We start from the raw sequence: 18,944 nt of genomic DNA, 5'->3' as shown, positions 1-18,944 counted from the left end.
TTGCGTTGTAAAAAAAGAAGAATATGCACTCGTTACATGACAAACGTTCACGGGAAGGGAATTTTTTTGAGATAAATAGTTGGGGGCCCAGGCAGATTTTTAAGAAGTAATGGAAATTATAGAAAAGAAAGGATGACTTTTCTGTTAAAACAATGAAAACTTAAAAAAAAAAGAAGAAGATTTTATTCCCTCTTTTTTGCTTCTCCTTAAAAAGATCAAGCTAAAAAATACTGCTTGGAATGTCAAAATTTTGACTTTTCGGCAAAAAAATTGAGTTCTTGGGCTATCTTAAGTGACGTTTCGGCTGAATAAATTTGAGTTTTTGGGCCAAATTATTCAATCAATGCTTTATTTTTATAGGGGAAGTCAAACCAAAACATGCACAAGTAGAATAATCATGAATTTTTAAATTCAAGATAGTGATAGGTAGATAATGCTCCCCATTATAGATTTTCTTATCTTCTTGAATCATATTGCACCTGCGATAGTTGACAATGCAATTGTCGAGCTTAATTATTCGTTGTTATATCGTGAAAAGATTTTTTTGCACAGTTGATTGTTTACTGTCAAATCTCACACCATAATTCTTATGATATATGTAAACATTTTTTTTTTTTGGTCGGACAATTAACTATTTTGTTACGTCGTAGAAGTTAGAGCCTTTTTTATTCCTAGTGGTAGTCTAAACTAAAAATAAAGGGGAATGTTACGTACAAAGAAAACTTACCCCGAAAGTACCCCGAAAACAGCAATCACTGGTTGAGAATCACTTTGATGATTGGGTCACACACATCAAAGTGAATCTCAACCATTGATTGCTGTTTTCGGGGTACTTTCGGGGTAAATTTTCTTTGTACGTAGCATTTCTGAAAAATATATGTGTGTTTGAATTATTTTTCATTTTTGTTTGTGACTTTTTCTAGTTATATGTACATCTTGACGATGACATTTACCTTGACGAAACAAAAACTTACCAAAGACAAAAACAAACGTAAAGTGCCAAACTTTTTAGCTATCATTATTGAATTCCTTTAGATTTGTGTCACATTTTTTTTTTTTTAGCTTTTTAAAATTTATCTCTTTTTAAAATATTTCTCAAGAGACAAATAAAAAACTCCTAATGCTTTAAAAAGATTAAAAAATTAATATACACTAAACATAGCCAACTGAAAATAAAATAAAGACAGATCAAACTCAATCTTAATCCAAATTATCCAATGCGAAAATTAACTGCAAAAGGTAAGATAACGAAAAGCTATAAAGGTTAAGTACAAATGTGGGGAGCACTTACAAAATGGAGGTATGGGTTGATCACTTTCCGTTTGACCTAAAATAAAAAAGAATAGATGAATAAAGTTGCACTGTGAACTATTTCACAGTACCCCTCCATCCCAATTTGTTAAGATCTTCTGAGATTCTTGCCACTTTTAAATTGTTTAAATCTTTTAATAATTAGATTTATGTCCCTTTTTTTTTTTTACACAAAACTAATTAGATCGAACAAGATTCATATAAGTAGTTTTTTATCTGATCGCGGATAAGATATGTGTCAAACAAAATAGAATGAATGGAGCATATACCTTACCCCTACTTGATGAATTTTGCTATAACAACATACACAGAAAACTTCTTGTAAAAACCTTAAGTGAGGATCTATCTTTTTCGATTAAATTTTGATAATCCAAATCGTTCAATGTATTTAGAATGTGATTTTAAGGGTCTCCGCGAGAAATCAACAAAAAATATGATTGGAAAGTACTTGATTTGAGCAGTTTTTTATTGAATCGTTCAATGAAAATTATTCGGATGAAACTCTTTCCGGTCATATTTTTTTTGTTGATTTCCCGCGAGGACCCTTAAAATCATGTTTTAATCACATTGAGCGATTTAAATCATAAAAATTTGATCAGAATCTATGAGGTCTATACTTAAGCAAGGAATCCCTTGCAAGAGACTAATAGACCAAATACAAATTACCAAATACCAACACAAATTCACTTACATCACATGTGAGGTCCACACACTGCCCACCTTTAATGTGTGCGAGGGCCCACGTGTGATGAGAGTGAATTTGTGTAAGCAATACGTCTATGTACACTCCTACCGACCACTCTTCTCTAACATATGTGTGGAGCCGTAATCGGGGAGTAGTCCATTGGAGTGTACACATTAAAGTATTTGTGCGTGGTTTTAGAATTATTGGCTACTAGTAAGGGTCATCATTGGGCCGGGCCGACCCAGCCGGCTAAGTCGTTGCCCAAGCCCGCCCACGGGCAGGGTCGACTGGGCTTTTTCTTTTTGGCGGGCCGAGCTACCTACCATAAATTGAAGCCCAAGCTCAGCCCACGAGCTAGCCCAATTGGCGGGCCGACGGGCTAAAAGTCGGGCGGACTTAAATTTCATTGGGCAAAACTAAACTAAGGGAAAAAAAAAAAGGGTTTTATGGGACTTTGGGCTAATAGGCGGGCCCGTTGGCGAGCTTTTGGGCGATACCAAGGGTGGGCTCGCAAGCCGGGACTACGGGCGGGCCTAGTAAAAATTCAAAGGTCCGAACCCGCCAATTTCAAACTACGGGCCGGACTAACCCGCCCGTTTTACGGGACCAAGCCGAGCGGGCTTTGGACGGATCACGTGCCTTCGGGCTAAATGATTACTCTTAGCTACTAGTAGTTGATAACACCCCCAAATTAATTTCCTCCCCACTTTTCACCACTCCGCTCCCAGTAATAATCACAGCACACACCACCACTCGCCCACCCACCCACCCCCAAATCCTATGGACTTCACCGGGAAGCCCGTCGCGGCCCCACCACACTGGACCCGATCCGATCTCGATCGGATGCCCGACACCCCCACCCGCCGGGCCCACCACCGCCGCGCCCACTCCGAGACCTTCTTCCGCTTTCCCCACGACAACCTGCTCGACGACGACGACATCCTCCTCGACGACGTCGTCGCCGACTTCGACCTCGCCTCCCTCGACATCACCCCCCCTCTCTCCTCCATGGCTGCCGCCGACGATTCCTCCAAGTCAAAGACCAACAAGAGGTCGTCGCCGGGGGCGGGGCCCGCGCCCTCCCACCATCTCCGGAGCCTGTCGGTTGGGGCGGACTTCTTCGAGGGGCTGGAGTTCGGCGACAGTGGGAAGCCGCCGACGCCGACGGGGGGTCAACAGCAGCAGCAGAGGTATCATCACAGGCATAGTAACTCGATGGACGGATCGACGTCGTTTGAAGCGGAGGAGTCGTCGGAGATGATGTTGATGGATGGGATGAAGAAGGCGATGGGGCCTGATCGGCTCGCTGAGCTGGCTTTGCTTGATCCCAAGCGAGCTAAACGGTTCTCTCTCTCTCTCTCTCTCTCTCTCTCTCTCTCTAAGATTGTTGAATAACCTAAGTACTTATTTTCTGCCAATAAATTCAGTTGTCTGAAAAAGTTGTGCGATCCTTTAAAATTCGAAGAGAAGTTCGAATTTTTCTTGACCAAAAAAAGTAAATTTTGAAGTTCTCATTTTAGTGACCGGACAATTTGTGGGACGGAGGGAGTAGTTTTTTCGGTTGTTTCCGTGATTAGAAGTGAGTTAGAACAGTTTATTGGGAACCGTAATAATTGGAGACAAATGGGAACTTGCGCATAGAGAAAGGGCTGGCTCTAGAGACCCAAAGCGAACACAGTCTAGGCGTTCTCTATTATTTGTATTATGCGTCTTAGCATTAGAAAACACAGTCTAGGCGTTCTCTATTATTTGTATTATGCGTCTTAGAATTAGAAAACACAAGAAAATGAGCTTTCTGAGTCTCGTATCTAGTTTGCGATTGTTTATGCGTTTGCGTTTTCATCTCACTGGTTCTATTCTATCGACTGTCATCTCAGTACTTGTAACTCGCTGAGAAGATCATTGTTTGCAAGAAATAGAGTTCATCAGGTATTCGTAATCATAGGATGGACTTGCATTTATTTGTCTGGAAAAAGTGGACTTGGGATGTGATTTCAGACTAGACTGTCTACTTCACTTTTTAAAAGGGAAGGAGAGTTATGGATGTCCGATCAACCTATTTTTTGTAGCCTGCAGGGTGATCGGTTTGGCTAGGATTTGAAGTTTTGACTTATTGTGTTTTTACTCTTGTTATCGATTGGCTTGAGTTTCCACTGTTGTTTGATATTGAAATTTTTTAAGAAACAATTGTGCAAGTTTTAAATGGAGAATTCGAGTTCTGTTTGCTTATTTGTATGTTGATTGTAGGATTCTTGCGAATAGACAATCTGCGGCGCGTTCAAAGGAGAGGAAAATACGCTATACGAATGAGCTGGAGAGGAAAGTGCATACCCTTCAGTCAGAGGCAACTACCCTATCTGCCCAGGTCACTATGCTCCAGGTATTTGACCCTGCTTTGTTCTTAACAACTTTAGAATTCTAGCAATTATGCATGTCTAATAATTTACTGTTATGAAATAAAACCACGATGCTAATTTGAAGCAGAAACCATGTAGAAAATTATGTTCTGTGACTGTGGTTTCAGTGATTATAAGCATTGGAAACTTGTGCTTCCCACTTACTATAGCGAGTGGTTTAGAGCTCATCTATTCTCTCTCTCTCTCTCTCTCTCTCTCTCTCTCTCTCTCTCTCTCGGTTGTAGGTGGACATTGGCGTGTTTTTTTTTCCACCTATTCTTTTCCTTGTGTTGAGAATAAAGATCAGGTATCTGATCAGCAGAATAATGGAGGTCATTTATTTGATTTCATCTAGTGTATTATTGTGTGTAGATGACTCGAAATGGTTTTCATCTCTTTGAAGGGAAGTTGATTGAAAGTCATGGGGGATTTGGGGTCTTGGCATAGTACGGAATCTACGGATTTGCAAATAAGGATCTAAAAATAGACTGAGAGATAGATGCATTACAAATGAGGTGATAGGTAGTGAGGTATAGAATAGTTCATGTAAGGCATTACCCTAGTTCTTGAATCCCAGCAATCTCGTGGATGCTGGTCGGAGCTTGAGAATGCACTATCAGATTGTTGATTATGTTTCCTTTGAGGTAGATGATGTTGGCGTACAATACATATCTATATATTATAAATACTTGTCGACTTCCCTTTCTTTACACCTCGATCGCCTACTCTTTCTAACACTGTCTTATGAAAGACAGCAAGCGCTAGGATCTCCAAGACGCTACAACAAGACAGGCGAAGCGACCAAACCCTCTTTCCTTTTTACTTGGACAACCTTTTTGCTTTCGAATCCCTCGGCCTGTGCACCTTTTAGGCAACCTAAAAAAAAGTCAAGGATAACCTTGCATTTTAGAAACGGTAGCTTCCCGCCTCCTTCATTCCTACTGCCTCCTTCATTCCTCCTCCTTCATATGCTATCCTCCTCCTCTGCAAGAGACTTCTATGCCAGCTGAATTTTTTGATTTTTCTTTCTCTGGTGAAAATTCTCCATATTCATGTGTTGGTAATTTTTGTGCTTGTTAGACAGTTGCATATTGTTTCTTTAGGTTATTTTGTGCATAGTCTGAACTTAAAGCTTACCATGGCACTTCTTGTTTACATTTTTTGGAGCAGCAGAAGTTGATACCTATTTTAAAGTTTGTTGTCTAGCTTTCGAATGTTTAGGATTCAACTTGTTCTTATTCTACTTATTCTTCTTTTATTTTTGGTACCTAGGAAAAACAAACTAGTTTTCTATTGATACAACAACAACAGAACCCAGCAGCAGAAGTTGATACCTATTTTAAAACTTTGCAATATATGCAAAGTGGATGGTATTTGTGCATATATTGCCAAAGTTGCTTCTCTATTGATACCAATCTAAATTCAAGACATTTTGTGTAAGATCAACTCCAACCCAATTAGCTTTTTGCCTAGTCAAAGCACGCAAAAGAGTACCAGTTTCAGCCTGTCCACTTTTTCGAAGTACCCCATAGCCAATTGCCTAGGACATCGGAATTGTGAAAAGAGTATTGACCTATTTGCTAACAAGCCCCAGTTTCCTAGCCCCTTGGAGATGCTCTAAGCATGTTGAAAAAGGCAAGGATGTGAGAAATCCAACTTAAATGTCCCTGGCCAAAAGTCAGATTCAAGGTAACTCATTTAGAGATTACATTTTTTGAAGTAATATCTCTCCACGTCCCCCTAAGTTTGAGTAAGAAATGACATAAGACTATGAAGAAAAGTACCAAGACTAAGGTAACACATAAAGTATGTATTTTTAGAGTTTGGATTACTGAATCCTTACTTGTCCAAAAAAGTTAAAAATAAAATAAGTGAATCCTTGATATATTAGGTTTATGTTATATTTTGGTTTTGTTAAAGTAACATTTACCCCATGTACTGCATTATACTCTAATTTTTTTAGAAAATATGAAATATACCATCTAATTACACACTGCCTGGCCGACTAATCCTTGCCTAAGTTCCAACTAAACCCTGTCTAATTTCCGACTAATGTAAAAAACTCCCAGCCAATTAGCCCCCACCAAGCTGATTAATACGTGACTATTTTGTTTGACTAATGTATAATACACCTAAGCAGCACCTAGACCCTAAAATCTAGGCATTGGGTGGCTACCTAGCGCCCAAGTGCCACCTAGGCCAACATTTAGAACACTTTTTTTATGTCATGTACACGAGTTTGGCTTCATCAATCTACGGTGGCATCAAGTGACTTGCTTTGTTCATCGGCTGCTCTTATTTGTTGATGTACTTTGCTTCGCCCTGTGGTTTAGAAACAAATGTCATTTATGACCTTGTCAAATAGGATGACGTGATGTGGGATTGGATGGTCACAGTTATCTACTTGGGTGTAGTAAGGGAAGGATCTGAAATGTTTTAAAGCTGCTCAAACTGAGTGTTTTAGGCTCCGGATATTATCATCCTACACTTTACTGCACAAATATTTATTGTGTTCTTCTACTGCTTGAGTGAGTAATTTGATTCAGTACAGGACCTGCCGACCAGCTTTCACAAAAATGTGTATATAGTTAGTTTTCCTGTACTGGCCAATCACCTGGATACTATGCCATATTGCACCTTCAAGATCCACCAAAAATGTGACAAAAACATAAGAAACAGATAAGAATGAAAAGAGAACAAAACTTATGTGTATCATACCTTTTGATGCAGAGAGACACTACTGGATTGACCACTGAGAACAAGGAACTAAAGCTGCGGTTACAGGCAATGGAACAACAAGCACATCTTCGAGATGGTAAGCATTGTTTCAGATTGTGTATCCTGCTTCCATAGACATGTAGGAACCACAAGGCAATTCTATTTTCATCTTTAGGATGGATTTGTCAAATCCAAAAAAGCTTTTGGTACTGAGAACCTGTTAAAAAATCTTGTTAGAACAATCTTTTTCAAATAATCTTCCATAGACAACATTCTTGAATAATTGTTGTTTAAACGATCGAAATCGAAATCAAGTATACTAGTGGCTAGTCCATGAAAAATTGTGGTGTAGATGAAATCCTCTCTTTTTTACTATTTTGTTTATTGTTTATAGTGGAATCTATAGGAGTCCCCGTGGTTTCACCCCCCACCCTTTTTTACAGAGTGGGAAAAAAAAAAAAAAATCCATGGGAGGCGAGGAATTGTAGTTTTTTATGGGTTGTTGGTGGCTGCAGCTCTAAATGAAGCACTGAGGGAAGAAGTGCAGCGGCTAAAGATAGCAACCGGTCAAATACCAGCTGCCAATGGAAACCCCTTTGGTAGAGGGTTACCTCCACAGTTCCCTTCGCAGCCACAGATGTTTCAGCACTTCAACAACAACCAAGCTCAGCCGGCCCAACATCAACAGCAGCTCCACATGTCTCAATCAACAACCAACCACCAGACGCAAAGTGCTCAGCCACAGCCTAGCTTCTCGGATTTCAATTAGGCAGTTAACTTATACAACCCAGCTTTTGGGAATTAAATGCTCACGAAGGCTGTGTTTGGATCTTGTAGGTAAAAGAGAAGGAAATGTGTTTGTGAATCTATTTGTTTTCTCCATCCTTTCCCTTGCTTTTCGTTTCCATCCCCAAATCCAAGATCCAAACACGGTCTAATGGGCGCTTTGTGTATAGAAGAATGTATTGAAGGTAAAGGTGGCGATGATGGTTCCTTGTGTCAGTGTCTTTGTTATTACTTCCACAGTGGATATGTATTCCTAGCATAGAAAAGAAGATATAGAGCTAATACTTGAACATCTTATGGATGATTAACTATTGTAACCTGGAGTTTTATTTGCCGTTGTGGGTAAAATGTTGTCTTCCTTGTGTCCGGCTCCCCTCGAGTTTCCTATCCTCTAGTCTTCCCAGTTTTGAAACTCGGTTGGCTCACAATGCCTTCAAGGGTCATACCAACCAGTTATATCGGAGACCTTTCAAAGAAGTAACTCCATATAAAAAATTCAGTTTGATTGGGCATTGATAGCTAAGCTCAGGATTCCAACTTTTGCAAGAAAAACTGTATGGAAAAAAATGATTCTTCGTTTTTTTTTTTTTCTTGCAAAACTGTGAATGGCATATGATGCCATCAATGTCCGAACGAGCTCATTTTTTTTGCATGACGATTATATTTTACAACATTGAGCGATGGATGGTAGGGAATCGGATGACCTCTGAGAGCCTGGGGTGAGCCCACAAAGGTTCAAAGCGAGAGGGGACTGGAAAAAACGAAATGGGAGTGGAAAACGAGAACCGTTTCAGAAAATGTGCAGAATATTTCAGTAAAGAACCATTTCTTCTTCATTCGTAATTGATTTCCTTTCGTTTTCTTTTCTGCTAACAAATCGAAGATCGAAACACTGAAACTTGCAGCCAAAATGAATTTCTCTCCACAGTAAAGAGGAATGTTAACAATCAAATACTAGGTCAATTTTCCAAAGAGAATCCTGCTCCAGGCAATGTGAAACTACTACAAATATAAGCACAAGCAACTTCAAACAAAAGCGCTAGATTGAAAAGTAAAAATATAGCATCTCTCAAGGGAGTGAAAACTACAAATAAACTGAATAACATAACCCTCGAACTAAACGTCGATGTTCTGGCTACAGACAAACAACAACCGGAGAAACAAAAGGACATTGTTTTCTACTGACAAATCACTTGTGAAGAGGGCAAACACAATTCTCCTTCCCTATATCTGCTGCAAGACAAGGAGGTCGAACTTTTTCATCTTTATACCAGATTGCGCGTTTTGAAAGCAACTCATTCAAGAAGCTATCGAGTTTCTCAATGGTGACGTTGGGCATGACAATGACGTGTGCCATATTCCCCTGGCAAGCAAGTTGCCAACGCCTGACAAATTCCTCATCCAGAGGACGCTCAAACACCACCGTGCTGCTCAGCTCATTGAGCATAGCACTAATACCTTCTTCCCTAAGACGGTCCTTTATGTAGTGAGCGTTCCTGAGGCACTTCTGGACTTCTTTCTGGAACCCTTTGTAACCCTTTTTGTTAAGGGTGTACCAAAGGAAGATTGGAGCATGACCATTGCGGCTTCCCATGATGGTGGCATCCCTTGAAGCAAGGTACTCAACATTCCTTGAAAGGGCATTGATGTGCTCAATCCTTGTCAACTGGACACCACAAGGCATAGGACATCCGACAAACTTGTGGCCAGAAACACTCACACTCCCTATGGGCTTCTTAAATGTTACCTTCGGTGCCTGTCCATAAGTTCATCACCAAAGAAAAATCAGCCAAAGTAAATAAAAAGGGAAAATGACGGCCCATGACGTGTTTTGATAATTAATACCTGCCAAAGACATACTAAGAACAATTGTTAATGCTGAAAATGTCCTTGACAGGTATTAATTATCAAAACACGTCCTTGGCCATCATTTTCCCAAATACAAAATAGACAGGCACACAATGTTGTAAAAAATTACGCAGAATATTGGATGGACGGTGTCTAGACTTTGGAAGGAGTGAGAGTGCTGGGAGAAACACATTGCCAACTATGGCGACTTGTACATGTTCCCCTCATCGAAAAATGGGGCAGTAAGTAAGCTTATTTACCTCTTTTTGTAGGACTTAAAAGACTGACTTACCTCAGTTCAAAGAAAAAGAGGAACTTAACAGCAGGTTCTATTTTCAGAACTTGTTTTTTCCAACAAGGACAAATAAGATTTTTCACCTTCAAGGACCTCAAAAAGACTCACTGTGAAATTTTGTACTGCCCCTAAACAGTGGAAAAATATCGGTAAAAAATGATGCTGTACTCAAAACTCAGAAATTTCTCAGTCACTTGGAGAAGGACTTCTCTGTACATATTTTTCTTCGCAGGAAATAAGTCACGAAAATAGGTCTGGGCCGTAATTAAACCTACATAAGATGGCTGGTTACATTAGGGGAGGTTCTTTAGAAGTACCCACAATCGAATTCACCAAACCAAGAACACATAAACATCTAGTGCGGGACAAATTAAGAACTCTCTTGAGCTTTGTAGATGTCCAGACTACAAAATCCTCTATCCTGTAATGTGGCATTACGGTTTATCATAGAAATATTAAACAGCCACTAAAGACATGGGCCGAGAGAGTCTATATGGATCCCATTCTACGGGAAAACACATACAGGTAAGTCAAAGCTTTAAAGTGTTGGGGCATGAGAAGTGAGGGTAAGAGCGTATCAACTTACGCGTTTGACAAATGGCATCATAAGCCCGAATAAAGCTCCATCACAGTGAATATAGAATCGATCATGCGAGAAGCCACATTCTTCAAGAGTCTGTATGACGAGATCAAGATCATCAACGGCTCCTTTAACAGTAGTTCCTGCAATGAAAGTAGAAATGAATTAACTTGTCGAGGTGAATGGTTGTGCACTTGTTCTTGTCTCTTTTATGTGATTCTGTGTGTCTGCATGCACGCGTGAAAAAGATAGAGAGACCTATGTTCACGTTGAGGATGGCTGGTTTGTCCTTGTTAGGAAGCAACTTAGCTTTGAAATCTGCACAATCAATCTCCCCAGTCACCAGAGTGCCGACCTTGACACAATCCATTCTGTACATTCGTGCAGCTTTGAAGACCGAATAGTGCGATTCTCGAGATGCGTACAAAATTCCATCTGGAAATACTTCTCTCCTGCATATTTAACGCCAACAAATTTTAAAAAGACAGAAATCTTGAGAAGTGGTAAACAAAGCCCCCATGCTAAAGCTATATTTCACTAACCCAACTAGGATTCCATGAAGATTGCCTTCTGTTCCACAATTTGTGATGTATCCCCAGTAATCATTTTGTTCTATTTCCCAGAGACGGGCAAACCAATCCAAAACACCCACTTCAAATTGCCTCGAATGGACACCATAGTTGCTTTCAATAAACGGATCACCAAGGTTATTTATGGAGAAATGCTGCAACTGCGAAAGAGCACCATAATCGAAGTCCAGATTATATGGATAACCTGCACCATTGATCAACATTAAAAAGCTATATAAGATGGTTATCTATTTCCTTTGGAAGTAAAGATATCTAAGCAGGTCTGTCATTTTATTTTTGACTAGTCTTAAAGGACTTGAAATAAGAAACGTGTTTAACGTCAATATCTGTATTAACAGAAAATAAAGCCAAAACCAAAAGAAGCTTGAGGAAAACAGCGTCTTAAACTTGTGTACACCCCAAGAGCAATCTCTACACAATTACGTGGTTGGTAATGATGTAGAGAGTCCCACATGGATTGGATGTAAGTGGAATATCATTAAGGATACGGGTGACCTCTCCACCAAGCTCGAGATTTTCGGTTGATACAAAGATTTTGTTGTATCAGCAACATTTCATCCCTCTTAAGTACGACCCACACAAAACGATGACATACCCGAAAAAAGAGAATGCATCAATGTGATGACACAGTAATAAACCCAAAAGTGTTTACATATTGATTGGTTTGGGGTGTCATATGACCTTATATAAAATTCTCCACCTAATACGGCACAAAGTTTCCTCTGATGAGGATCTGCATGGAATATGGATATATGGGCGGTTAACCAGAGTCTCTAGCAGTCTGGAAGAGGAAGACTGGAATTCATTTCAATTCCTCCACTAATTTGCTTGTCATTTGCAATGTAAATGGATACTTAGACATGCATGAACTATATGAAGTACCCAACTTGGCTATGTGCATGGGATATTAGTTCCTAACTAATATGTTAGTTGTTCAACTAAAAAACGTATTTAGTAATCAAGTTCACTGCCAAACTATATACGAAATAGTCTATCTATAGCACCTTGAAAACACCACATTACCAAACCAAGCCTTACATCCCAATCACTTGGGATTGGCTACATGAATCTGTTGTCTCCATTTAGTTCTATCGAGGGCGTCGCTTTCCGTAATATCTACGAAACCTCGGTCTTTTCAAAGTGCTGCATCTAAAGTCAATTTTATCAACTCTTCCCCTTGTGCTACCATCTACCACAACCATATCACTCTTTCTAAGTCCTAACTACATCATCAACTAATTTACGATAGACATGTTGCTCTTTAAGAAATCAAAGAATCAACTTCCCAAACGAGACTTACTATATACATGAGAATTACGTCCCCTGACTGTAAAAATCTTGCAGCGTCCCGTGTTCTATATACGAGAACTAGATGAATCCAACACTTGGGCACATGCAACCGATCCACGTAACACAGGCCAATTGAAGTAAATCTACCCAATCGCTCAAACAATAACTAAATTTTTTTTCCCGCCACCTATGTATCAGTAACCAAAAGCCTAGGTAACAACTAATTTTTTTTTTTTAAATATGGTGTCCGAGCCGCGCATTAAGCATAAATGAAACACAAAGAAAGCTGGAAAAACGAAATCTTTAATTACGTTAGGGTACCTAAATGGTGCTTGGTCCTCTCAATGAGGGTCTTCCGATACCTAGCCAACACGCCGGCCATAAAGGCATCCTTATCTCCGGTCGACTCGTCGTCGACCTCGGGCTCCGTGATCTCGAGGCACGTGGTGTGCACGTTCTTCCCCAGCACGATCTGTCTCTCCTTCATCGGAATGACGGCATCGTCGCCGTCCGAGGCCACGACCGGGGGCAGAGGCTCCGGAGCGACGGCCGTCGGATCGAAATTTATCTTGCCGTTGGATGAGGATGATAGCACCGACATGGTTGATTGTCTGAATTTCGCAGATCTGAGTGAGATTTGAGGGTCGAATAAGCGAAAAGAGAAAAGGCTAATAAAATTTACAGAGAGAGAAAGCGAGCGAGCTTGATTGGATGGGGGATGCTGGGGAGGCGGTGGAGTCGCGGTCGCAGTGAAATTGGGGACGAGAGAGAGAGAGAGAGAGAGAGAGGGTGGAAGATGTTTTCACGTGCAGGCAGTGATTTTACAAGGAGGGGAGGAGACAAAGCTTGGGGGTGGTGAGATTCCCAACGGTTTCGTTCTGATTTTACGGAGTAGTACAGAAGGATGGTGGTGGGAAATGACGACGAAAAAAGGCGAAGGGTGGACAGTGCACAAGACTCGAAGTCGAACACTACAAAATTCGGCTCATTAGTAATCCTTGTTTTTTAGTAGGGAGGTGATTTTGGCACTTCAAATTTAATCAATCGCATTTTATTTTTAATTTTATTTTCTCACATGATTGACACACAAAGTGTAGAGCCAATGGTAAAAATTGGAATGCCAAAATCAATTTTCTTTTTAATATTCGATAAAAAGAAGGTTTTATTAATCTTAGAGAAAGATTACAGAAATTAAAGGGATCGCAGGCACAATGACACACGCCACCCGAGAACCACACACAGATGAAGACAATATGCCAACCAAAAAACACCACAGCAAAAACGAAAGCTGCAAAACAAACCAACAGGTTACAACCAAAACCCAAAAGAAACGAACCTACGCCCAGAAGACAAATTGAAAGAAACAATTCAGACAACGAGGAGGATAGAATCAAATCCGCCAAATCACGGACACTTTTCTTGAAGTCCTCATCAATCTCTAGACCCCAAGTCTTCTACCAAATCGCCAAGAGCACTAACCATTTTTGTTATTTCAACCTCCTCCATTTCAATGAATTTCTTTAAATTAAAATTTTTCTCCATCTAAATTTAACACCCAATGTGGCACCTATATGACATAGCTTTACAAATTTCTTAAAAAGTTCGTGTTTCGGATGTCATCTAAAGAAGAAGAAGAGAGACTTTTCTATTTTTAAGATTCAGTTTGCCGGTCTTAACCCCAACTCCACAAGAAGCTTCTTCTTACTAATTTTTCTTTTTGGACCTTCTCTCCATTTCATTTTATGAATAGCATCAATCGAAGATCTATCTCCTAGAGAGCTACTTCCACCTCGACTATGCTTACCAACCATATAACTCATTTTTAACTCTTAATGAGTCGAGTCTGACGACTTATTAATTCAAAGAGTCTTTTTTAATGAGTCGAGCCTGTATAAAAAAAGCCGAGTTTTTGAGTGTAAGCTCAACTGGATTACTTGAAGAGCAACAAATATATCATAAACCTAAATCAGCCAACTTGAAGAACAAAAATCTACTCTCTTTTTTTTTAATTTTTTATAACCGAGAAACAGTCCTACAGTCAAGCCACAATTGGACCCGACTGCGCAACCCAAACCTCGAGAGAACTAACGTGACCACACCAGTCACGACCCCCCACTTACTGTCAGGTATTCAACAAAAATCTACTTGTTCAAATGCTTGTCGACATGGATCGAAACTAAATTCTATGCAGAATATTTTGGTTAGAAGTTTTGCGAAACGAACCATTCGAGTTGGTCTCATAAATTGAGACCATGGACTCCAAACAAGTGGGTGTGAGACGGGTCAAACTTCTCCTTGCTGTATTTTTATTGGGGCAGTGGGATTCCTTCAGATTTGGAATCAACTTGGCAGCAGATAGATCCTCCATATATGATTCCCGTCAAATTTTGTAGGATAAAATTGAATAAACTGATCAAGCCATTATCGATATTCAAATGAGTTGATTTTTCACAAAAATTAGTAACAACATGTTTCAAGCAAATTGAACAGCTCCGATTATTTATGTGAAATTCCGATTAATTTTTTATCAAATTTTTTATGAGCAGAATCAGCCCTATATATATATGAACAAAAATTACGCGGGACCGACGTCTTCTTCTTTTATTACTTACTTATTTTTTAAAAATATTGGACCAATCACCAATAACTTCTCTGATTCATTTTTTTGACATGTAGCCAAAAGATCTGTAAATCCGTGGCCCTACCAACCACGTGATCATGCCACGTTTTACAGGACAATTAACACATGTTAAAAGATCCAAATTCATACCTTTCTTTTTCAACGAAGCTTGATTTTTGACTTTTGGGTATTTGATTGATATACTAGTAATAAATACTAATCACACAATAATTTAAACACAATATTTCACATACATATAGGTTCTACATACATTACTATGTGTGGGTCTTACATATATGTGAGAGATTGTGTTTGAATTGTTATATATGTAGCATTCTTATTTTATTTTACAGGTCGATAATAAGTACTCCCTCAGTCCCTTTTTTATAGTTCAGTATTTTATTTTGGACTGTCCCTTAATAAGTGTCCATTTTGTAAAATTAGTAGGTAAAAATTTGTAAAATTTTCATTTTGCCCCTAAAAGTAGATTCCATTTTGAAAAGTTAGTGAGTAAAAATATAATGATGATGTCTCCATAGAAGATAAAGAGGAAAAATTGAGGTAAAAGTTGATATGAAAGATGTAATGATGATATTTTTTTAATAAGTTGGAGTTACGAAATGGAACACTTAAAAAGGAACGGAGGGAGTATTAGTTTTATATCGAGATAATAAGATTGCGTGATTAAATTAGCTTAATTACCGACTTTTGCGATGAGGTTAAATACATCTTTACTCTAATGCCACATCATGTTAATTTGGACTAGTGAGCCCAACATTACCAGCTTATCAACTCATTTGGGCCTAACTACAATTGGACCAATTTGTCTCATATTGGAGTGGATCCTTTGGTAACAACGAGTGTGGGCATTAAAGTTGGAAAAATGACGACTCGGGATGTGTTTTGATAATTAATACCTGCTAATGATATTTTCAGTATTAACAAATGTTTTCAGCATATTCTTGACGGGTATTAATTATCAAAACACGTCATTGGCCACATTGCACACAAGAAATATAGAGAAAACTCTTAAGTTTATTGAATGATTGAGTAAAACATCATATTCACTTAGTGTATCGACTTTTATTAATTAGAAGACTAAAAATAAATTTTCTAGAATCACAACGACCATGTTTGGTTCAGGTACTAAGGGAGGTTTTTTTGGTAATGAGTAGAGAGATATAGAGAATTTATCGTGAACCGTGCATAGAGATTTTGAGACAAAAAAACGAACAAGCCCGTGTTTTCTGATTCGAAAAAGAAAGAAAGAATCACATCCTGTTTGGACTACCGAGCCCAACATTACCAACTTATCAACTCATCGGGCCTAACTATTTTTAACGCAGTTGGACCAATATATGTCATATTAGAGTGGATCCTCTGGTAACAAAGAATGTGAATTTATTTAAACCAAAGAATGTGTTTCTTCATATAGATGGAGCCCTTTGTTCGGCTTGTGACCAAGCGGGGCGTTAAAGTGGTACAATGTTAAATGTTACTGGAATTCCTATGTATGGTAAGCTGTCATTGGCTCATATACTTAGAGCAACCCCTTGGTGTTACTGGAATTCCTAAGTATGTTTAAGTCATTTTTTATGACTTAAATTGTTAAATTGTTTTCTCGTTCTTAATTTGTTTTCACATTACCACCACTTAAAAAGAACATATTCATTGACTTCTTAACGGTAATTGTGAAGACCTTTCACGGATGAAGAATATTTGATCACATCATGAAATACGAGGATGAACTGTTAATTATTTGTTTCTTTTCAATAATTGGATTATAATCCACTTTATCTCAGAGAATATTCACAATATCTAGGAGAGAAACTGATATATATATATATATATATATATAGAGAGAGAGAGAGAGAGAGAGAGAGAGAGAGAGAGAGAGAGAGAGAGAGAGAGAGAGAGAGAGAGAGAGAGAGAGAGAGAGAGAGAGAGAGAGAGAGAGAGACAGAGAGAGAGAGAGAGAGAGAGAGTTTCATGTGCTTGTTTACACGCCTACATTAGTCTATATTGCACCAAGATTCACCTAAGGGAAAAATCCATGAATTTAAGGAGGAAATCCAAGAGAGATTGAGAGAGATATATGTCAAGTATAAATAAAATTGAAGGAGATTTATGAGAGAGATTTCATTAGAGGGGGAGAGAGGTGGGGGAGAATTAAAATCTTCAAGATTGTCTTAAACACAATCTATATTATAAAACAGAGCGGTTTTTGTCTATACATATAAATCCAGCACCCTCTACAATCGTTCGATCAATATTTTATGTTAGTTGTAGCCGTTTGATCGAGAGAGTACTTCCTAATATAAACTCTCTTAACCTTATGACCGATAAATTCTTTCAATTAATTGCTTTTACGTTGTTTCCTTAAGAAGGTTTTCCTATTTAATTTTCCTACATCCAACTCAATAATTTCCTTTTAGGTTGATTTTTTAACATTCAAAAACGAAACAAACCTTTTTTGATTCATATACTAAAAGAAAACATTCTTTGTTTTTTAAAGTTGATAATTACGTTGTTTCCTTAAAACGGAGTAGTATCTATAATACTCTATAATACAATTCACGATGGTATGGTGGCCCACACATTTTTCCTGCATAAATCTTGGCTGTTGAATTTAGGACACATTTCTCTGCACAAATCTCAACCCTTCATTCAACCATTGGCATTAGATGACTCAGATTGATTTCATCCGATGGTTGAGAGTTGCTCAATATGGTTTCAGTCGAATTTTTGGTAATGATTGGGTGGACTAGAGTAGCTCATTACGGGAAGATTATGGACTATAATTACGGTCATACAAAGACTGATTTATATGAGATTTTTGGTAATGATTTCTGAAATTGCCATTGATTGGCGTTGATTGGGTGAGAATATAATGACATGCTATTGGAAAATACAATGACGTGCTATAAATCGGGTAAGATAATATAATCACATGCAATAATGCCGTTGATTGGCGGCGTTGATTGGGTGGACAAATTTTGGTAATGATTTATTGGCCTTTGAATGGACTACGAATTTTGGTAAAGATTTATTCGCCTTTGGGTGAACGAATTTTGGTAATGATTAATTTGTTCAAAATAGCCAATTTTGAACAAAATTTTGGCTAAGTCGAATTTTGGGTGAACGAATGTCGCTCTCTCTCCCTAATCATTTTCTTTCCGGTTCTCTTTCCTGTCTCCCTAACTCTCGCTCTCTCTCCAGTTCTCTTTCCACGGGTATGACTCTTTGTTCTCTTTTTTTTTGAACAAACAGTTGTGGCGGCTGTGAATTGAAAAATTAGTTGTTTAGAAAATTAGTTCTTTGTTCTCTACTCACTGTGAATTCTTTATCCGGTTCTTTTTTTTTTTTTTCCATGTCTTGGAATATCAAAGCTTTCTATTTTAATTTAAAGCACAATAGGCATCCGTGTTCTCATTTCAATTTTGAATATCGATGAAAACAGATAGGTTGGTGTGTGCCCTTTTTTTTCAAAGCAGGATTTTTACATACTCCAAAGCAGGACTTTCCTCCATTCAATTGTTGTGAAAGCATTTTACTAAGAAGTACGGGAACCAGGTACATAAGGCCTAACCTATCTATTCCCAAATTACATTTAAACAAATCGAATTTTGAGTAAAAGATGACAATAACTCAAATAAATCTTACACAATCTTAAGTGTCTCCAATGTTCACAACGGCTGGAATTGCTTTTTTGGATCCTATGATAACCTCAATTGACTTCTACTATATAATTATGAGTTTTTTTTTACCTGATCACGGGTACGATTGTTTGCGTGAAGAAGAGAAAAGAAGATAAGAAAGCATTAG

General features: G+C 38.5%; 2 protein-coding genes across 2 annotated transcripts; one reads left to right on the top strand and one right to left on the bottom strand.

Moving 5' to 3' along the window:
• Nucleotides 1-2,684: 2,684 nt before the first annotated feature.
• On the top strand, nt 2,685-8,262 carry LOC131308549 (transcription factor VIP1). Its single transcript, XM_058335487.1, has 4 exons — nt 2,685-3,339; nt 4,244-4,376; nt 7,123-7,207; nt 7,626-8,262. The coding sequence occupies exons 1-4, from the start codon at nt 2,777-2,779 to the stop codon at nt 7,877-7,879; spliced, it is 1,035 nt and encodes a 344-aa protein (XP_058191470.1). The 5' UTR covers nt 2,685-2,776; the 3' UTR covers nt 7,880-8,262.
• A 659-nt stretch (nt 8,263-8,921) lies between these two features.
• On the bottom strand, nt 8,922-13,434 carry LOC131308548 (serine decarboxylase). The gene is made up of 5 exons (XM_058335486.1): nt 12,821-13,434; nt 11,162-11,393; nt 10,878-11,071; nt 10,626-10,762; nt 8,922-9,652 (listed from the first exon to the last, which is right to left on the bottom strand). The coding sequence occupies exons 1-5, from the start codon at nt 13,098-13,100 to the stop codon at nt 9,086-9,088; spliced, it is 1,410 nt and encodes a 469-aa protein (XP_058191469.1). The 5' UTR covers nt 13,101-13,434; the 3' UTR covers nt 8,922-9,085.
• Nucleotides 13,435-18,944: the final 5,510 nt, after the last annotated feature.

Source organism: Rhododendron vialii, chromosome 11a, assembly GCF_030253575.1.
Source record: "Rhododendron vialii isolate Sample 1 chromosome 11a, ASM3025357v1".
Lineage (NCBI taxonomy): Eukaryota > Viridiplantae > Streptophyta > Magnoliopsida > Ericales > Ericaceae > Rhododendron > Rhododendron vialii.
The sequence above is the reverse complement of the archived record's forward strand: the minus strand, read 5'-3'. Positions and strand labels throughout refer to the sequence as shown.

Coding starts and splice junctions, on each gene's coding strand:
- LOC131308548 (XM_058335486.1), bottom strand. CDS start 13,100: ATGTCGGTGCTATCATCCTCATCCAACGGCAAGATAAATTTCGATCCG. Junction 11,072..11,161: donor CTTCATGGAATCCTAGTTGG/GTTAGTGAAATA, acceptor TTAAATATGCAG/GAGAGAAGTATTTCCAGATG. Junction 9,653..10,625: donor TGATGCCATTTGTCAAACGC/GTAAGTTGATAC, acceptor ACTTATGGACAG/GCACCGAAGGTAACATTTAA.
- LOC131308549 (XM_058335487.1), top strand. CDS start 2,777: ATGGACTTCACCGGGAAGCCCGTCGCGGCCCCACCACACTGGACCCGA. Junction 3,340..4,243: donor GATCCCAAGCGAGCTAAACG/GTTCTCTCTCTC, acceptor TGTTGATTGTAG/GATTCTTGCGAATAGACAAT. Junction 7,208..7,625: donor ACAAGCACATCTTCGAGATG/GTAAGCATTGTT, acceptor TGGTGGCTGCAG/CTCTAAATGAAGCACTGAGG.